Source organism: Aythya fuligula, chromosome 34 (genome assembly GCF_009819795.1).
Source record: "Aythya fuligula isolate bAytFul2 chromosome 34, bAytFul2.pri, whole genome shotgun sequence".
In the NCBI taxonomy this organism is placed as follows: Eukaryota; Metazoa; Chordata; class Aves; order Anseriformes; family Anatidae; genus Aythya; species Aythya fuligula.
Window position 1 is genome coordinate 146978 of NC_045592.1, and position 16164 is coordinate 163141.

At 49.9% G+C, this 16164-nt stretch overlaps 1 protein-coding gene across 1 annotated transcript; it reads left to right on the forward strand.

The window, feature by feature from the left end:
• Nucleotides 1-6155: 6155 nt before the first annotated feature.
• On the forward strand, nt 6156-8766 carry LOC116500346 (olfactory receptor 14A16-like; the record flags this gene model as incomplete). Its single annotated transcript, XM_032205265.1, has 2 exons — nt 6156-7044; nt 8744-8766. Coding segments are annotated over exons 1-2 (912 nt in total), but the record flags the coding sequence as incomplete, so codon positions are not given.
• Nucleotides 8767-16164: the final 7398 nt, after the last annotated feature.

Genomic DNA, 16164 nt, shown 5'->3' on the forward strand with positions numbered 1-16164 from the left:
ACACATCTCACAGCTCACAAAGGACTAGTGATCGGATGCTTACTGCTGCTTTTATGTTATCTCTGTCTTCATCCACACATTTCTCTGATGGCTTTACTTGGGAGTAGCCTGCCTCATCTTCTTCTTCCTCCTTCCGTCTAGGAGTAGGAGCTTCTTTCCTGATTTGATTTTATTCTCATGTATATATTTGACTGATACAGGCACAGGTTGGTTCCCTGGCCCAGTCACAGCGATTGGAGTTGTGTAGAATTTTTTTTTTTTTTTTGGTAGGATTCTGCACTTCTTCAGGGGTGAAGTTAGAAAGCATTGGAGGTGCCCACAGTTCTAGGTGCCTGCCCATATCCTCCCATCCACCCTGCCCCTCATAATTATCCTGCCTCAGGGCAGATCATTGTGTGGCATTCTGAAATAATTTACTCTGACCTTAAGCAAAACCTGAAACACATTCAGGACACATAACAATACGTACAGGCTGGTTTGAACATTCCAAGGATTCCAAGTTTTGAAGAGCTATTGTAACAAGCTGTGGGGAGAAGAAGTGTCCCCCCTCATCCCTTCCATAGATTGGCTCCCCAAGGAGAAAAGTAAAGACTGTTAATTATAAATAGTTTCTGAGAGAAAGTTCCTCAAGCATGGAGGTGACAGCAATGCTGAGTACAACTACCAGATTTGTCTCATGACCAGTAATTTTATCACAACAGAGGGCTGTGTTAGGCCTTAGAGTAAACTAATAACCATAAACCAGCCCCCACAAAGGATAAACAGCACAACAGGGAACACACAAATATGTATTGTGCCACCCAACACAGTTCTGAGACCAAACACAACTACTACACCAACAAAAAATGAACATTGTGGTCAGTACCTATGAAGCTGATGTATTGCTTCTAACAACTTTATTTTAACATGATCCGGTCATATCTGTCATTATCTGAGCCCTTTATGGCCCCACGTAGGATTCATTTGGGAAGTAGAGCATCTCACAGGAGGCACCCAGAGAGGGCAGAGATTGACCATCAAGGAGCAGTGGAAACAATGTCATGGACTGACAGCAATTCCCAATTCTCCTGTTCCACCCAGGAGCAGGAGTTACAAGAGGCTTGATGAGGGGAATGGTGTTTTTAGTTTGCTTGTAGTTCCTCAAGGTTGTAGTCCGCCACTGATAGTCAATACATTATATTAATCTGCCTATGCTAAGTCTGTCTTGCCTGTGATGATAATTGGTACCCATGAGGATATTTGGTGGGTGACCTCCTGTTCTACCTCAAGCCTTGAGCTATTTTCATCATATTTTTCCCCCCTTTTCCTTGTAAAGTAAAGGAGCGGTGACCATGGAGTTCACCTGTGTACCTGTGTAAAACCACCACAGTAGGGACATTGGAAGGGTCCAGTACCAGAGCTGTGGCCATCCAGGGATGGCATCTCAGCACCCAGAACACGCTCTGCCAGCCTGGTGGCACAGGAGGGGCTGGTTCCCCTGAAGGAGATCAGTACAAGGGTGATGTCCAACACAGGCATTTCTGGCACATTCCTGAGAGGCCTGTGGAGCTGCAGGCCACACCAGTCTCTGGGACAGTGGACGTCTTTCCTCCCAAAGCCAGATCCCAAAGAGGCACCAGCTCCCAGGGAAACCTGGCCATGGACTGTCCCTATCACGAGGAAGCTCAGCCATGCCCAAAGGAGCCCTGGGGCTTAGGGCACCCCTAGCATCAGGACCCAGGAGTCCTGGCTAATACATACTCCCGTGAGCCCAGAGGGACACTCAGGCAAGGCTCTTGCAGCAGCCACCAGTCATTTCCAGCCCCCCGCAAAGCTTTGGACAGCTGAGAGCCCTTGTGACACATCTTGGAAAGGGGCTCCTGACACCCTTACCTTTGGGGGAGAGATGCAGGAGCACTGGGAACAGGGAATTCATATCAGAGGCAATGGTCACCCTCCAGCAGCCCTCCATCTTGCTTGCTGCTGGCCCTCAGATCAGGACAAGGGATGCCCACCCTGGCTCCTCAACCACAGCTCCTCTGCAAGGTGCCCCTGCTCCTCCGCCCATCAGCGAGGGTCGCCCAGTGCAAGCTTGCTGCCTGCTGACCCCACTCCTGGCCACAGAAGGACAGCGCTGGGGAGCACCCAAGCAGTGCCCACCATGGACCAGGCCTTGCAGGGAAGTGCCGGCACTGCCGCTGCTCCAGTGACGATATCCTGGTGATGCAGTGCACCCCCTGTGACATCAGCCTGTGTCATCTGAAGACCTGTGAGGTCAGCAGCATGGAGATGGCACAGCTCAGGAGAGAGACGAGAGATTTCCCTTCTTGTCCTGAGAAACAGTCACCTCCTTTCTGCCCAGTTCTTTTCCACAGGATCCTGACAAATCCACCAGGAACATCTCCAAATGGTGACAAAGGCCACAGAATAAAGGAATTGGAGCGCTGGAGAAGTCCCTGCTGTGTTCCTGCCCCAACACGCCTCTGCTCTTGGAAGCCCTTCCAGGAAGGTGTGGTTTGAGGCTTGTCCTGGGGCTGGGCTTTTTTCAAAAGATGGGAGCGAAGGCACCTGGGATGCAGCAGCCCCTCAGTGTGCCTGAACTCCTCTTCACCGCATGTCGCTCACCTGGAGAAGTAGGATGTGTTATATGGAGGGAATTGCAGCACATTCCTGGGCCTTCCTCCCCTCATGTCCCACAAGGCTCTGTGCTCTGAGAAGGCCTCAGCACCCTCGCCCAGGACATCCCCCCTGCCATGCCACAGGCAGAGGTGGCACACGAGGGAATGGCAAACTTACCTTCAGCACCTCATGGTAAGGGAGAGGGGTAGTGCAGAACTGCAGATGAAGGGGAGAGTAGGGAGAACAGCTTGGGACAGATGCAGTGCACTCCTTAATGCTGACACAGCTTCCTTTCAGTGGGGATCCAGCTCCTCGTGTCTGTGCCTCAGGCTGAGGGCATTGGGGCACATCTGGGCTGCAGCACCTCAGCTGTGGCACAAGGGCCAAACTCAGACTTGTCCCAGACCTTCTGCCCAAGACCCAAGACATGCAAAGGCTTTCCAGCAGGGCAGAGACCTGCTGCAGTGGATGGCAGATGACCACAGGAGGACGAAATGAGGGACCCCAAGGAGGGCAAACCCTGGTGTTCCCAAGGCCAGAAGGAAAGAGGCCTGGGCTGTGCTGCCCTGACAGCAGAGGACCTTTGTGGTGTTGGTGCAGCCCTGAGGGCCAGTGCTGGAGATGAGGCCGATCTCCAGGCAGGAGAAGGGGCTGCTGAAAATGTCCTTGGTATGGGCAACCTGTGATTCAGGGACACAGACAAAAAATCATTGGGTTGTGTCTGGATGGTACTATCAAAGGGGTGAATGAAGGATGGAGGTGAGAAGCAGCAGCAGTGTTTGCGAGCTGAACAACACAAGTGGAAACTCCAGTGTGAAGTGTCTCATATCCATGCATTGGCTGCCTCTGATGAATAGAGGTGGGACAGACCTTGGGTCTCTGAGAAGCGGTCACTTGCTCATAAGCACCAGGTCTGTCAGAGATGCCCTCAGGAGTGCCCGTTAAGTACCAGCTGTGAATGGCCAGAGCTGCCCTGTGGGTCCTGTGCTGCCCATGTCAGCTGCATGCTCCAGTGGTGCTGGAAACTGCTGGCATCTCGGATAGCACTGCAGGCCTGGAATTGGCTATTACATGGAGCGGCTGCCCTCGATTTCATTAGGGAATGTAGGGATGTCCGTGAGACAAGTGCTGTTACAGTCCCTGGAGATGGAGGGAAAACTAGAGGGAGAGAGACTCAGCTCTCCCTGTGGCACAGTTCTCCATTGGGTCAGGTGGATGCCTCTACATGCTGCCCTGAGCCTACTGAGGAGGGACAGGTTTAGTTGTCCTAAATGGGTGCATTTGCTGTCATTTCAGCTGGCCAAAGGCATTCCTCACCAGCCTCCAAGGGGATGCCCCCAGGTGCTGCCCTGTCCCTCAGGGTTCCTCCATGAGAGCTTGCAGATGCCTGCACATACCTCTGCCCCCTGACATGTCACCAGGTGTTTGCAGCCCCCTGATTTCCTCCATCTGCATTAATGATCCTTGAGCTGAGACAAGGAGCTTACCTGCAGCTGCCCATGTTATGCACACCTAAACTGAGTGCAGATGAATCCCAGGTCCTGTGGGTTTGTGGCAGGCATGGGAGGGATCAGAGTCCCATTCCAGCCCCAGGACAAAAACCCAGCATGAGATGTTGCGTTAACTGGCTCTGCTGAATCCGTTCCTTAAGCAGGGAGTTAAAGGAGTTACTTCTATGACCATGCCTGGGTGTACCACCATTAACTGGAATGAGAAGAGAAGACTGCTACAGATAATTATTTTTTTGTGAAGAGAAATGAGCCTACTGTCAAAAAGTGTGTCTACCCAGGGGAGGGAGAGAAGAAACTCCAGGGATTCCTTCAGGCTGTTTCCCTACAGGTTCCCCTGCAGCCCCAGGGCCATGTGCAGGGAGCCTGGTGGGGGGCAGAGCAAGGGAGGCCTTGGGCTGGGCCTCTGCTGCTGAGCTGGGCCGGGCTCCTGGGCCCAAGGGGAGCTCGTGGCAAGCGGGCAGCGCTGCAGAGAGACAGCTCTGCCCAGAAGCAGCTCCTCTGCACAGTGCAGCAGGGCTGGGGGCATTGCCTGCAGAGACACAGTGCTTAAAGGCAGGCAGAAGTGGCAGGATGCCCAGAGCTCGCAGCAGGAAAAGACTTCCCAGCCCTGCACCTGGTAAGTGTCTGGCTAGAGGGCAATGCAGCCGTAGTTCCTGGAGGTAGGAGAAGCCGGGGGTGCAGGCAGGGGTGTCCAGGGCTGTGGTGCAGAGCAGGGTCCCTGCTGTGCCCCAGGGGCTGTGTGGTGGGGCAGGGCCTCTGCCGCCTGCCAGGCTCAGCACTCAGCCTGCCCGGGAGAGCTGCCCAGGGCACTGTGGGGTGAAGCTGCGGGTGGAAGGAGCCCCCCCGGCAGGGCAGGGTCCTGCTGCTGGTAGGAGGCTGCTGCCTGCGGCAGCCTGCTCACAGATCTACAGCACAACCAGGATGTATCCAAGGGACTTTGCAAAAGCTGGGTCAGGGCATGGGATTTCAGCTTCAGTCTCAGCTTTTCTGAGCCTCCTGAGCTTTCAGTTTTGTGTTCTTTGGCTCGGTGGGAATAAAATGAGATAGCATTATTTCCAAGATGAGGCTGACGCTTCTAAGCCATACCACTGAGGGTTAGAAAGACCCCCATCAAGTCCCCTTCCTGCCCCTCAGCCCCTAGAAAGCTCCACCACCACATGTGTAGGATCAGCAGGGTCTGTGTGACCTGGGCTCTAGGACGTGCCCTCAGCAAACTGCCCCTGGGCAGAGCCCTGCTGCCAGGAGGTGTCTGCAGGGCAGAGCTGAGCACCCAGTGGGTGGGATGGAGGCTGTGAGCTGCAGGCAGGAAGTGTGGGGACAGAGACCCAGCTGCAGGCAAGGACAGCTTCAGGCAGCAGAGCCATGGGCAGGGAACAGCAGGACAGTGCTAACAGCATAGTCTGCCACCTCCCTGCTTCCCCCTAAGCCCATAGGATTCAGGGCATGAGTCATGATGAATCTCTGCCAACAGAGTTCCTGAGGCCACAATAATTGGGCAGCTCAATTTGGGAACTGTATTGAGATGTAGATGATACTGACTAAGACCAGGACAGATGGAGTGGCTGGCTGTCCTCAACGCACTAAGGACAGTCGCTTTGCTTCTCAGGGTTCACAAGGTCTCACCTGGAATACATTACAAATGCCAGGGGTTTCTACCATCTAAAAATGTTCCTGAGTGTGACACAGGCAGCGGGAACAATGTAAACCACAAATTCTTTTTTTGCAGTCAGGAGTGTTGAGAGTGGTAATGCTGTTAAGTTCACATACATCAGAGGTAGATTTAATCAGAGATCATTCCTGGTTCTTATTTACCTTGAGCTACAGGGCAGGTTCTTGAAGAGCCCACAGCAGAAACCCTTGGTCCCAGCGGCACCCTCAGCTAGCACTAACCAGAACTCAAGCAAGAGAGCAGCAGAAAGGTCTCAGAAAGGGAAAAGTCACTGGGGGCATTTCAATGAGAAGTGGAGCAGTTTTTCTCAGACATGTCTCTCCTAATTATCACTGTCTTTTCTTTCTTGGCTATTCCCCTTTGTCCAGGAGAATCAGATGTCCAACAGCAGCTCCATCACCGAGTTCCTTCTCCTGCCATTCGCAGACACACGGGAGCTGCAGCTCCTGTACTTCGTGCTCTTCCTGGGCATCTACCTGGCTGCCCTCCTGGGCAACAGCTTCATCCTCACCGCTGTAGCCTGCAACCACCACCTCCACACCCCCATGTACTTCTTCCTCCTCAACCTTGCCCTCCTTGACCTAGGCTGCATCTCCACCACTGTCCCCAAAGCCATGGCCAATTCCCTCTGGGACACCAGTGCCATTTCCTATGCAGGATGTGCGGCACAGGTCTTTCTTTTCCCCTTTCTCATGTCGGCAGAGTATTTTCTTCTCACTGTCATGTCCTACGACCGCTACATTGCCATCTGCAAGCCCCTGCACTACGGGACTCTCCTGGGCAGCAGAGCTTGTGCCCAGATGGCAGCATCTGCCTGGGGCAGTGGCTTTCTCAATGCTGTCTTGCACACGGCCAATACATTTTCCCTGCCCTTCTGCCAAGGCAATGCTTTGGACCAGTTCTTCTGTGAAATCCCCCAGATCCTCAAGCTCTCCTGCTCAGATTCCTACCTCAGGGAAATTTGGGTACTTATGGTTGCTATCTGTTTTGCATCTGGCTGTTTTGTTTTCATTCTTTTTTCCTATGTGCAGATTTTCAGTGCTGTGTTGAGAATGCCCTCAGAGCAGGGACGGCACAAAGCCTTCTCCATGTGCCTCCCTCACCTGTTTGTGGTCTCCCTCTTTCTCAGCACTGGCTTTTTTGCCTACCTGAAGCCCCTTTCCCTATCCTCCCCAACCTTAAATCTCGTGGTGGCAGGTCTATACTCAGTAGTGCCCCCAACATTCAATCCCCTCATCTACAGCATGAGAAACAAAGAGCTCAAGTGTGCTATTAGGAAAGGAATTTCACAGATATTTCTGAATGGTGATAAACTTCTCCTCTTTCTCCACAAATGACCTTCTGGGTCATTTGAAGGCCTGCTCCTTGTTTCATTAAGAGTATTGTTATTTTTATCTTTATCCTCAGTTTCCTTTCCATTCATTACTTTCTTATAAAATAAATAAATACATTAAAAAAAAAAAAAAGTTTATTCATCCAGCATCTCCTGAGGTATTAAACTGCTCTGTTTACTCTGCACAGTTTTTCCCTCCCTGCATGTCAGCATCAACTCTCCATTAGCATCTGCTTAATAAAACAGCATCTCTCCAATGCACTGCCTGAAATCCTGCCTCTTCTTTCAAAGCTGGTGTCAGCAATAGGTCTGAGCATTGTGGTGGTTTCACACTGATGGGCAGCTGAACTCCACCACACCACCCTTTCACCCCTGCTCCTGAAAGGTACAAATGAAGAAAATAGAGTTGGAAAGGGCTGCTGGGTTGAGTTAAGGGAAGGGGAGATGACTCATCAGTTGCAGTCATGGTATAAGCAGACTCTGTAGGGAGATTAAGATAATATATTTACTAACCTTACTAACAGACTGGAGCAGTGAGAAACAAAAAGTGAACTAAAAAGATATCCACCCTCTCTACTCCTCTACCTCCTGTCAGCTGTCCAAAGCTGCAAGTCCTGGGCTGGGATGGGGGCTGTGTCTCTGGACAGAGCTGGTGGCTGCTGTGAGAGCCCTTCCTGAGGGTCCCGCTGGGCTCAGGGGACAATGGGGGAGCCAGGACTCCTAGGTCCTGATGCTAGGGCTGCCCTGAGCCCTAAGGCTTCTTCGGTCACTGTTCTGCATGTCCTCGTACAGGGGGACAATCCAGGGCCAGATTTCCCTGGGAGATATCAGATCATGTCCTGGGTGCTGAGATGCCATCCTTGGACGGCCACAGCTCTGGTGCTGAACCCTCCCCATGTCCCTGCTCTGGTGGTTTTACTCTGGTGCTGAACCCCTCCCATGTTCCTGCAGTGGTGGTTTTACTCTGCTAAGCAGCTGAACTCCTTTACAACCTGTCTCTAACTCCTCCTCCTCAAAGAAAAAGGGGGAGAAAATATGATGAAAAGAGCTTGGGGTTTGTTCTCCTAGTAAGATCAGGAGATCAGCCACCAAGTGTAACAAAATCATAGAGTCATAGCGTCACTAAGGTTGGAAAAGACCTCCAAGATCATCTTGTCCAACTGTAACCCCCTGTATTGTCACAGTCACCAATTATTTTCACGGGCAAAAATAAATGAGCATAGGGTGATTAATATAATTTGTTGCTATCACCAGAAGACTAGAATAGTGAGGAGCTACAAGCAAACTAAAACCACCTTCCCCCAACATCTACCATCTCCTACTTCTACCCCACAAGTAGTTCAGGGGAATTGGGGCTGTGGTTAGTCCATGATGCTTCATCTCCACCGCTCCTTCACGGTCACTCTCAGCCCCTACTCCAGCACGGGTTCCCTCCCACGGGATGCCATCCTTCTTGAACTGATCCTGAGTGGGCTTCCCACAGCCAGAAGCTCTTCAAGAACTGCTCCAGTATTGGTCCGTACAATAGGGTCCATCCATCAGGAGCAAAATGCTCCAACGCGGGTCCCCCATGGATGGCAGCTTCCCCCCTGATCCCCTGCACCTCCATGGGCTCTTTTCCATGGGCTGCAGCTCTGGCCCAGGGCCTGCTCCTGCGGGGGCTCCTCCACAGGCTGCCAAATGGAAATCTGCTCTGCCACGGGACCCATGGGCTGCAGGTGTTATCTGTATGTTTGTGTGCCCAGACAATAGCACATGGAGACAGAAAGTACACAAAAGTCTTTTAATGAAATAATTAATTATATAACTCTGCAGAGTCAGGTGCTTGGCAACCTTTCACAAAGCCAACACACCTCTGGCTTGAATCACCGTTGTTTTACACACAGTAAATTCATGAATCTATCTACCTAGCTTCTTTTAATTGGCCGTTTCAACTTGCCATACTTATCTCTACTGAGTTTTCACATTACAGAGGACAAGCAGAGGGGATTGGGGGAGTAAGGGGGAGCAGAGGGGAGAAGTGTGCCCCCTCATTCAGCCGGAATTTCCTGTACTTCAGTTTCTGCCCATTACCTCTCGTGCTGTCGCTGGACAGAACTGAGTCTGGTTCCATCCTTTTGAAACTTTCCTCTCAGATATTTCACAGAATCACAGAATTGTAGGGTTTGGACCTCGAGAGATTGTCGGGTCCAACCCCCCTCCCAAAGCTGGTTCCTTCGAGCAGGCTGCCCAGATAGGTCTCCAGACAGGCCTTGAATATCTCCAGAGAAGGAGACTCCACAACCTCCCTGGGCAGCCTGTTCCAGTGCTCCGTCACCCTCATTGTGAAGTTCTTTCGCATGTTGGTGTGGAACTTCCTGTGTTCCATTTTTTGACCATTGCCCCTTGTCCTATCCTCACAGAGCTCAGCCAGTCAGCCAGTTCTCAACCCACCTTCCTGTCCACTCCTCTATCCTACACTTTCGCAGCTTTGCTAACAGGATGTCATGGAAGAGAGTATCGAAAGCCTTGTTAAAGTCAAGGTAGATGACATCCACTGCTCTCCCCCCCTCTACCTAGCTGGAGATGCCATCATAGAAGGCAAGAAGTTTGGTCGAGCACGACTTCCCCTTGGTGAATCCATGCTGACTACTCCTCATAACCTTCTTCTCTTCCAATTGCTTGGAGATGGCATCCAGAACGAGCTGTTCCAACACCTTTCCAGGGACAGGGGTGAGACTGATTGGCCTGTAGTTTCCCGGATCCTCTTTCTTGTCCTTCTTGAAGACTGTAGTGACATTGGCTATCCTCCAGTTTTCAGGCACCTCTCCTGTTTTCCAGGACCTTTCAAAGATGATAGAGAGCGATTCGGCGATCACCTCTGCCAACTCCCTTAGCACACGTGGATGCATCCCACTGGGATCCATAGATTTGTGTGTGTTGAGTCCACTCAGATGCTCCTGAACCACTCTCTCATCAACCAGGGGGCAGCCCTCTATTTCCCAGACCCTTTCTCCTCCCTTCAGGATTGAGGAGTCCCGCGGGGGAGTCCTTGAAGCAAAGACTGAAGCAAAGAAAGCATTCAGTATCTCCGCCTTCTCAGCATCTCCCATTACCAGGACACCCGCCTCATTCAGCAAGGGATACACATTATCCCCAGTCTTCCTTTTACTATTTACATACTATTAAAAAACCTTCTTATTATCATTTATCTCTTCTGCAAGCAATTTGCATTCTTTCTGTCTGGGTCCTCCTGGGTATGTAGGCAGTGGGGATGCTACAGTCAGCATGCCAACCAGTTGCCTTCTGCTGGCCTAGCAAGGCCACTGGCAGATGTCAGCCAAAAAGTACAGACCCCAGATCTAAGTCAAAGGTGACCTGTCAGCTAGTTCAGGCAGAAGTGACCTCACAGCCCCTTTCTTTGACACGTTCCTGCTGCTGCCCTATCAACTGCAGGGACAGAAGTGACCTCACAGTCACATTGCTCCTGCTAGGGCAGGAGATCCTGAGGCAGAGCTGAGCTCATCAGTGCATTCCCACCCATCTCCTCCTTGTGAGTTGATCAGATCCATGGCCCCTTGCATTCATCTTTGAATGCCATGTGACTGCACAGCAACCTCACGGTTCCTGCCCTGCCCCAAGGGGCCAAGCGCCTAAAGTTAAGGCTTAGGAGAAGGATTGAAGGTGAGGAAGTTAATGCACAGGAACGGGGGCTTTGGGTGTTAGTTGTTCATTTATGGCATTAAGGACTAGAGCTCACCTTTCTGGGTTAGAGATTAAGCAAAGGTTTAGTGTTCTGCTGGTGGTGTCAGGTCTGTGGTTAGGGTATGGTCAAGCTCTGCAGGATAGGGTTTTGTTTAGGTCTGCAAGAAGACTAGGGCTAAATAGAGCACTTTAATGCTAGTGTTAAGGGCACGGATAAGGGCGAGCAAGAATGTAAGCATAATGGAAAGTGGCTATGGACTAAGTTTGGCTTCAAGGGATATTGTGGTCAAACATTAGAGTAGTGTATTCCTCTCAGGGTGCAGAGCAGCATTTAGGTTTAGGGATTAATGTTACAGATTAAAATAGTCTAAGGGCCTCACATGACTGCTTTAAGTCAGCATTACGGTGGGATCAACATTACCTCAACCTCTTCAAAATCATTATTCTTACCTCTTCAAAGTTGTTATCTTCTGCTGTCCAAGCTCCTCCTCCCTCCCCCAAATCTCTCATCTCTCCTGGCCAGGTTTTCCTGACTTCCCAATATCAGCCATCTTCTTATGGGCAGCTTTCTGATGGCTTTCATGAATTTAGAGTATCTGTCTCACCTCTGCTGGCTACTCCATGTCTGAGAAAGAAACAGCTCCTAAGCCAGCCTGGAGAAAGACACCAAGGTCTGTAGGAGCACCCTGCACAATGTGCCCAGCAGCTCTGCAACACCTCAAAAGTGCACTTCCTGCCTATAACTTTTGGATATAGAATGGCTGCTGTGGACCCAGGGTAACTTCTTCCAAGCTCCCATGCAGGCTTTATGTTCCCCCGGGCATCAGGGAGGCAGTGGCCCCCTCTGTGTAGAAAACTGAAAGCAGCCCTGAAGGATGAATTGGGCAAAGCTGAAACCTCTGACATGACAACAGAGTATAAAAGAGTGTAATTATTAATAGTTTCTAAGAGATGAAGATATGGAGGTGGCAATAAATTTATCCTAAGTCAGTGTTATCCAATAAAGCAAAAGCGTTACCTTAAACCAGCCCCCAGAACTGATAAACAGCATGACATGGAAGACAGTTAGTAATATGCTATACAACACAATTCTGAAAACAAGCACAACAGACCTGAGATCAAAAAATCAACATTGTAATCAGCAACTTTTAAAGTGATCTAATGCTTATAACAATTTACTTTTAAAACACTGTTGTCAGATCTGTTGTCTCAACCTTTGTGCTCCACAATAGGCACCAAAAAAGATTTGTTGTGGTTTGACCTTGCAGGAAGCTCAACACTCCAGTGATATTCATCCAGTGGGATGGAGGAGAGAACTGAGAGGAAACAAAAATGCAAAAGATTGTGGGTTGAGATAAAGGCAGTTTATTAGGACACAAAAGGAATTATAATAATTAGTATTAGTAGTATTGTTGTTGTTGTTGTTAAATGTTAATGTTATAGACACTAATAGACTAAGGGCGTGATACACCAGGTTGCTGAAAGCTCCATCTCACCTGGCCTTGAGCACCTCCAGGGATGGAGCATCCCTACAGCTTCTCTGGGCAGCCTGTTCCTCACCACCCTCTGAATAAAGAACTTCTAATTTGCATTTACCCTCTTTCAGTTTAAAACCATTAACCCTAGTCTCATCACTACTCTCTGATGAAGAGTCCCTCCCCAGCTTTCCTGGGGAGTACCCAGGAAAGGAGACTAGAAGGCCACTGTAAGGTCTCCCCAGAGCCTTCTCTTCTCCAGGCCGAACAACCCGCAACCTGTCTTCAGGGGAGAGGTGTTCCAGCCCACTGATCATGGCCCTCCTCTGGACTCATTCTAATAGATCCGTGTCCTTCTTGTGCTGGGGGTCCCAGAGCTGAACGCAGTACTCAAGGTGTGGCCTCACCAGGGCCGAGTACAGAGCAACAATCATTTCCCTACTTCTGCTGACCACAGTATACCTGGTACAAGCCAGGATGCTGTTGGCCTTCTTGACAACCCGAGAACACTGCTGGCTCATATTCAGCCGACTATCCACACATATCCCCAGGTCCTTTTCCCCTGAATAGCTGTCTAGACACCCTTCCCCCAACATTATATTGGGCTTATGTTCCTCAAGTGCAAGACCCTGCAGATGGCCTTGTTGAACTTCATAGAGTTGGCCTTGGCCCATGGGTCCAGCCTATCCAGATCCATCTGCAGGGGCCTCCTACCCTTGAGTAGATCAACACTTGCACCCAACTTGGTGTAGTCTGAGGGTGCACTCCATCCCTTCATCCAGATCACTGATGAAGATATTGAAGAAGAAGATACAGCCAATTTTTAACCCAGTGAAGCATACATCCATCCTGGCCTTGAGCAGCCAGTTTCTCTAGGAGAATGCTGTGGGAAACAGTTTCAAAAGCTTTACTGAGGTCCAGGTAGACCACATCCACAGCCTTTCCCTTGTTCACTGAGCACATCACCTTGTCTTAGAAGGAGATCAGATTTGCCAAGCAGGACCTGGCTTTGATAAACCCATGCTGGGCCTGATCACCTGCTGGTCCTGGAAGCATTGTGTGATGGTACTCAAGATAATCTGCTCCATGAGCTTCCCCAGCACCGAGGTCAGACTGACAGGCCTGTAGTTCCCCAGATCCTCCTTCCAGCCCTTCCTGTAGATGGCCGTCACATTGGCTAGTTGCCAGTCAATTGGGACCTCGCCTGAATGCCTGGACTGCTGATGAGCACTTCGGCCAGCTCCCTCAGTACCATCGGGTGGATCCCATCTGGCCCCATAGACTTGCGTACATCTAAGTGGAGTAGCAGGTCTCAAAACTTTTCCTCATGGATTATGAGGGCTTCGTTCCACTCACTGTCCTTATCTACCAGTTCAAGAGCCTGAGTACCAGGGGAACAACTGTTCTTGCTACTGGAGACTGAGGCAAAGGAAGCAATAAGTACCTCAGCATTTTCCTCATCACTTTTACCCATGTTTCATCGCAAAACCAATAAAGGATGAAGATTCTCATTAATCTTCCTTTTTATTTTATTTTATTAATTAAAAAATATATTATTATTATTTTTTAATTATCTTTAATGGATAGATTGGGCTACAGTTGGTCTTTCAACCTTCTAATTTTGTCTCTGCACAGCTGTTGCGTTAAGGGGTGTAGCTGATTAACGGTTATGGGCCCGGTCGGATTCAGGGTACTGAACCAGTCAGATAACCGTCTGGGGGTCCAGTTGGACATTCATCAATAACGCGTTAACCGTCTGGGGGTCCAGTTGGATTCAGAACAGTGAACTATCACGGTCACAGATAACCACCCTTACCCTAGTTGCACATAATGAGAGCAATCACAATGCAATCAAGTATGGTTTATTACAGCAACAGATAACCAGGTTCTTTTGGATTGCCAGCGACAGTGACTGTCTGCAAAAGCAAGCTAGCATGCATGAAATATTCAGGTGTTACAGGTGTTACAGGTGCGCAGCCTAGAAATAAACGCATTAAAAGGATCAAAGACTCTAGAAAGATTTATAAGCAAGTATTCAGATCTCACCCAAAGGCGTCCCAATGGGGGGGGGGAAGAGAGGCTCAGCCCGTCGACTGATCCCAGGCGTCAGGAGGTCCTAAGGATGTTGTATTTCCTTGGGTTGGTATCTCCCCTGACGGTGGTATCTTCCCTAATATCCCCTGTCTCTTAGGCCAATTTATATTATTTTCTATCTTTTAGGTGGAGCTTGAGTGACTCTAGTCAAGCATATCTTAGTTATGATTGGTGAAAAGTTCTCCCGTCTCCGTTTAAAGTAATAGGCTCTGAGAAATTCAGAGCACATGCTCAGTGAGGGATGGTCGCACCTTGGAGGCGGGTAGCTTTTGGGATGGAGGTGTGTTTTGGTATTATAATGATACTATAATGAGCAAAAAGTACACTAGGGCACGACATTTGTCAAAACATGACAGGTCCTTGGCTCAGGGTGGCAAAAAGTGCAGCTTATCGGTCTTGGTGTGCACAAGAACAATAGAGTCCCCACCTGGTTACAGAGCCTAGCTGTGGTGTCTCCACTCCACTCTACGCTCCATACTGTTCCTTAGGGCTAGCACACCAAGTTTCCCCAGCGCGATAGCATCTAAGGTTGGAAACCTATGGAACGCTCAGGTAATGCAGCTATGCCCTACCCTGAAAGCCTCTTCAATGCTGTACAGTTTCTTTAAAATGTGAATGTTAGTTTTATTTCCCTAGTTACCTCAGGCAATTACACCACAACAGCCTCACAACATTTAGGATGTGGTTCCAAACAAAATGATAGCATGCATGAGGAGGAAGCAGAGAAAAAGTAGAATCCGGTGGAATTCAATCCTCTAACATTCTGTGATACTGTGCTGCGGTTTTATTCCACTAAATCCTGTATTGTGCAAATTGTCCTGCAATTGTTGATGCAGTTATATTGTAACAGACAGCATAATCAGGGTGAGCCATCCACCTGCAGACATTAACAGCTGACACAATGGAGCATCTGTCCAGGGGAACTTTGAGAAACTGCAAGGTTTTACCTACAGAAAACTCTTGACATTTACAAAAAGAAGAACCTAGCCCTGCAACAGAAGAATAACCCTACACATCAGGGCAGACTGGGACCCTGCTGAGTGAGCAGTGCCCAGGAGGAGGAGAGCCTGGGCACCATGATGCCATAGGGCAATGGTGCCTGGTCAGCAGGAACCAGGCCGGCTTCATAGAGAGACGTCTTATGAGATATTTGTGTCCATGGCTATGGCTGTTGTCTCCACAACTGAGGCCTATGAAGAGACAGCTAATCACTAAAGCACCAGAGCCTGATTGAATCCTTGCCCACCTATGAACTAGGCAGGGGTCATACAATTGTCCTGCACTTGTTCATGCATATCCCCATCTCCCACTGCCCCAGGAAGAGCCCTGAGCAATGTGTGAAGGTAAAGGATCTCCCTTCCAGGGGCCGAGGGTCAAGGCTCAGCCCTTTTGCTTGGTGAAATACATCCATGTTTTCTACACATCAGTGTCACCTTTACATTGCCTTTGTCTACTTGTCCTAACTGCCTCCAATGTTCTCTTCTAATGAGCTCCAAGGGAGGCTGTGTCAGTGCTGGCCCTCAGGGGGCACTCCAAGAAACCTTCACATAACTTGGACTTGGAGAGATTTCTTCAATTTGCTCTCAGTGCTTTCATTTTGAGGTCTCATCACAAAAGCCACCAGAGGGGTGAGTACAGTGCTTGGGCTGGGCCTGTGCTGTTGAGCTGGGCCAGGCTCCTGGGACAGAGGAAACACATTTCAAAAAGACCTATGATGCAGAGAGACAGCTCTGCCCAGGAGCAGCTCCTCTGCACAGCGCAGCAGGGCTGGGGGCTCCAATCACAGGTGGCATGCAGAGA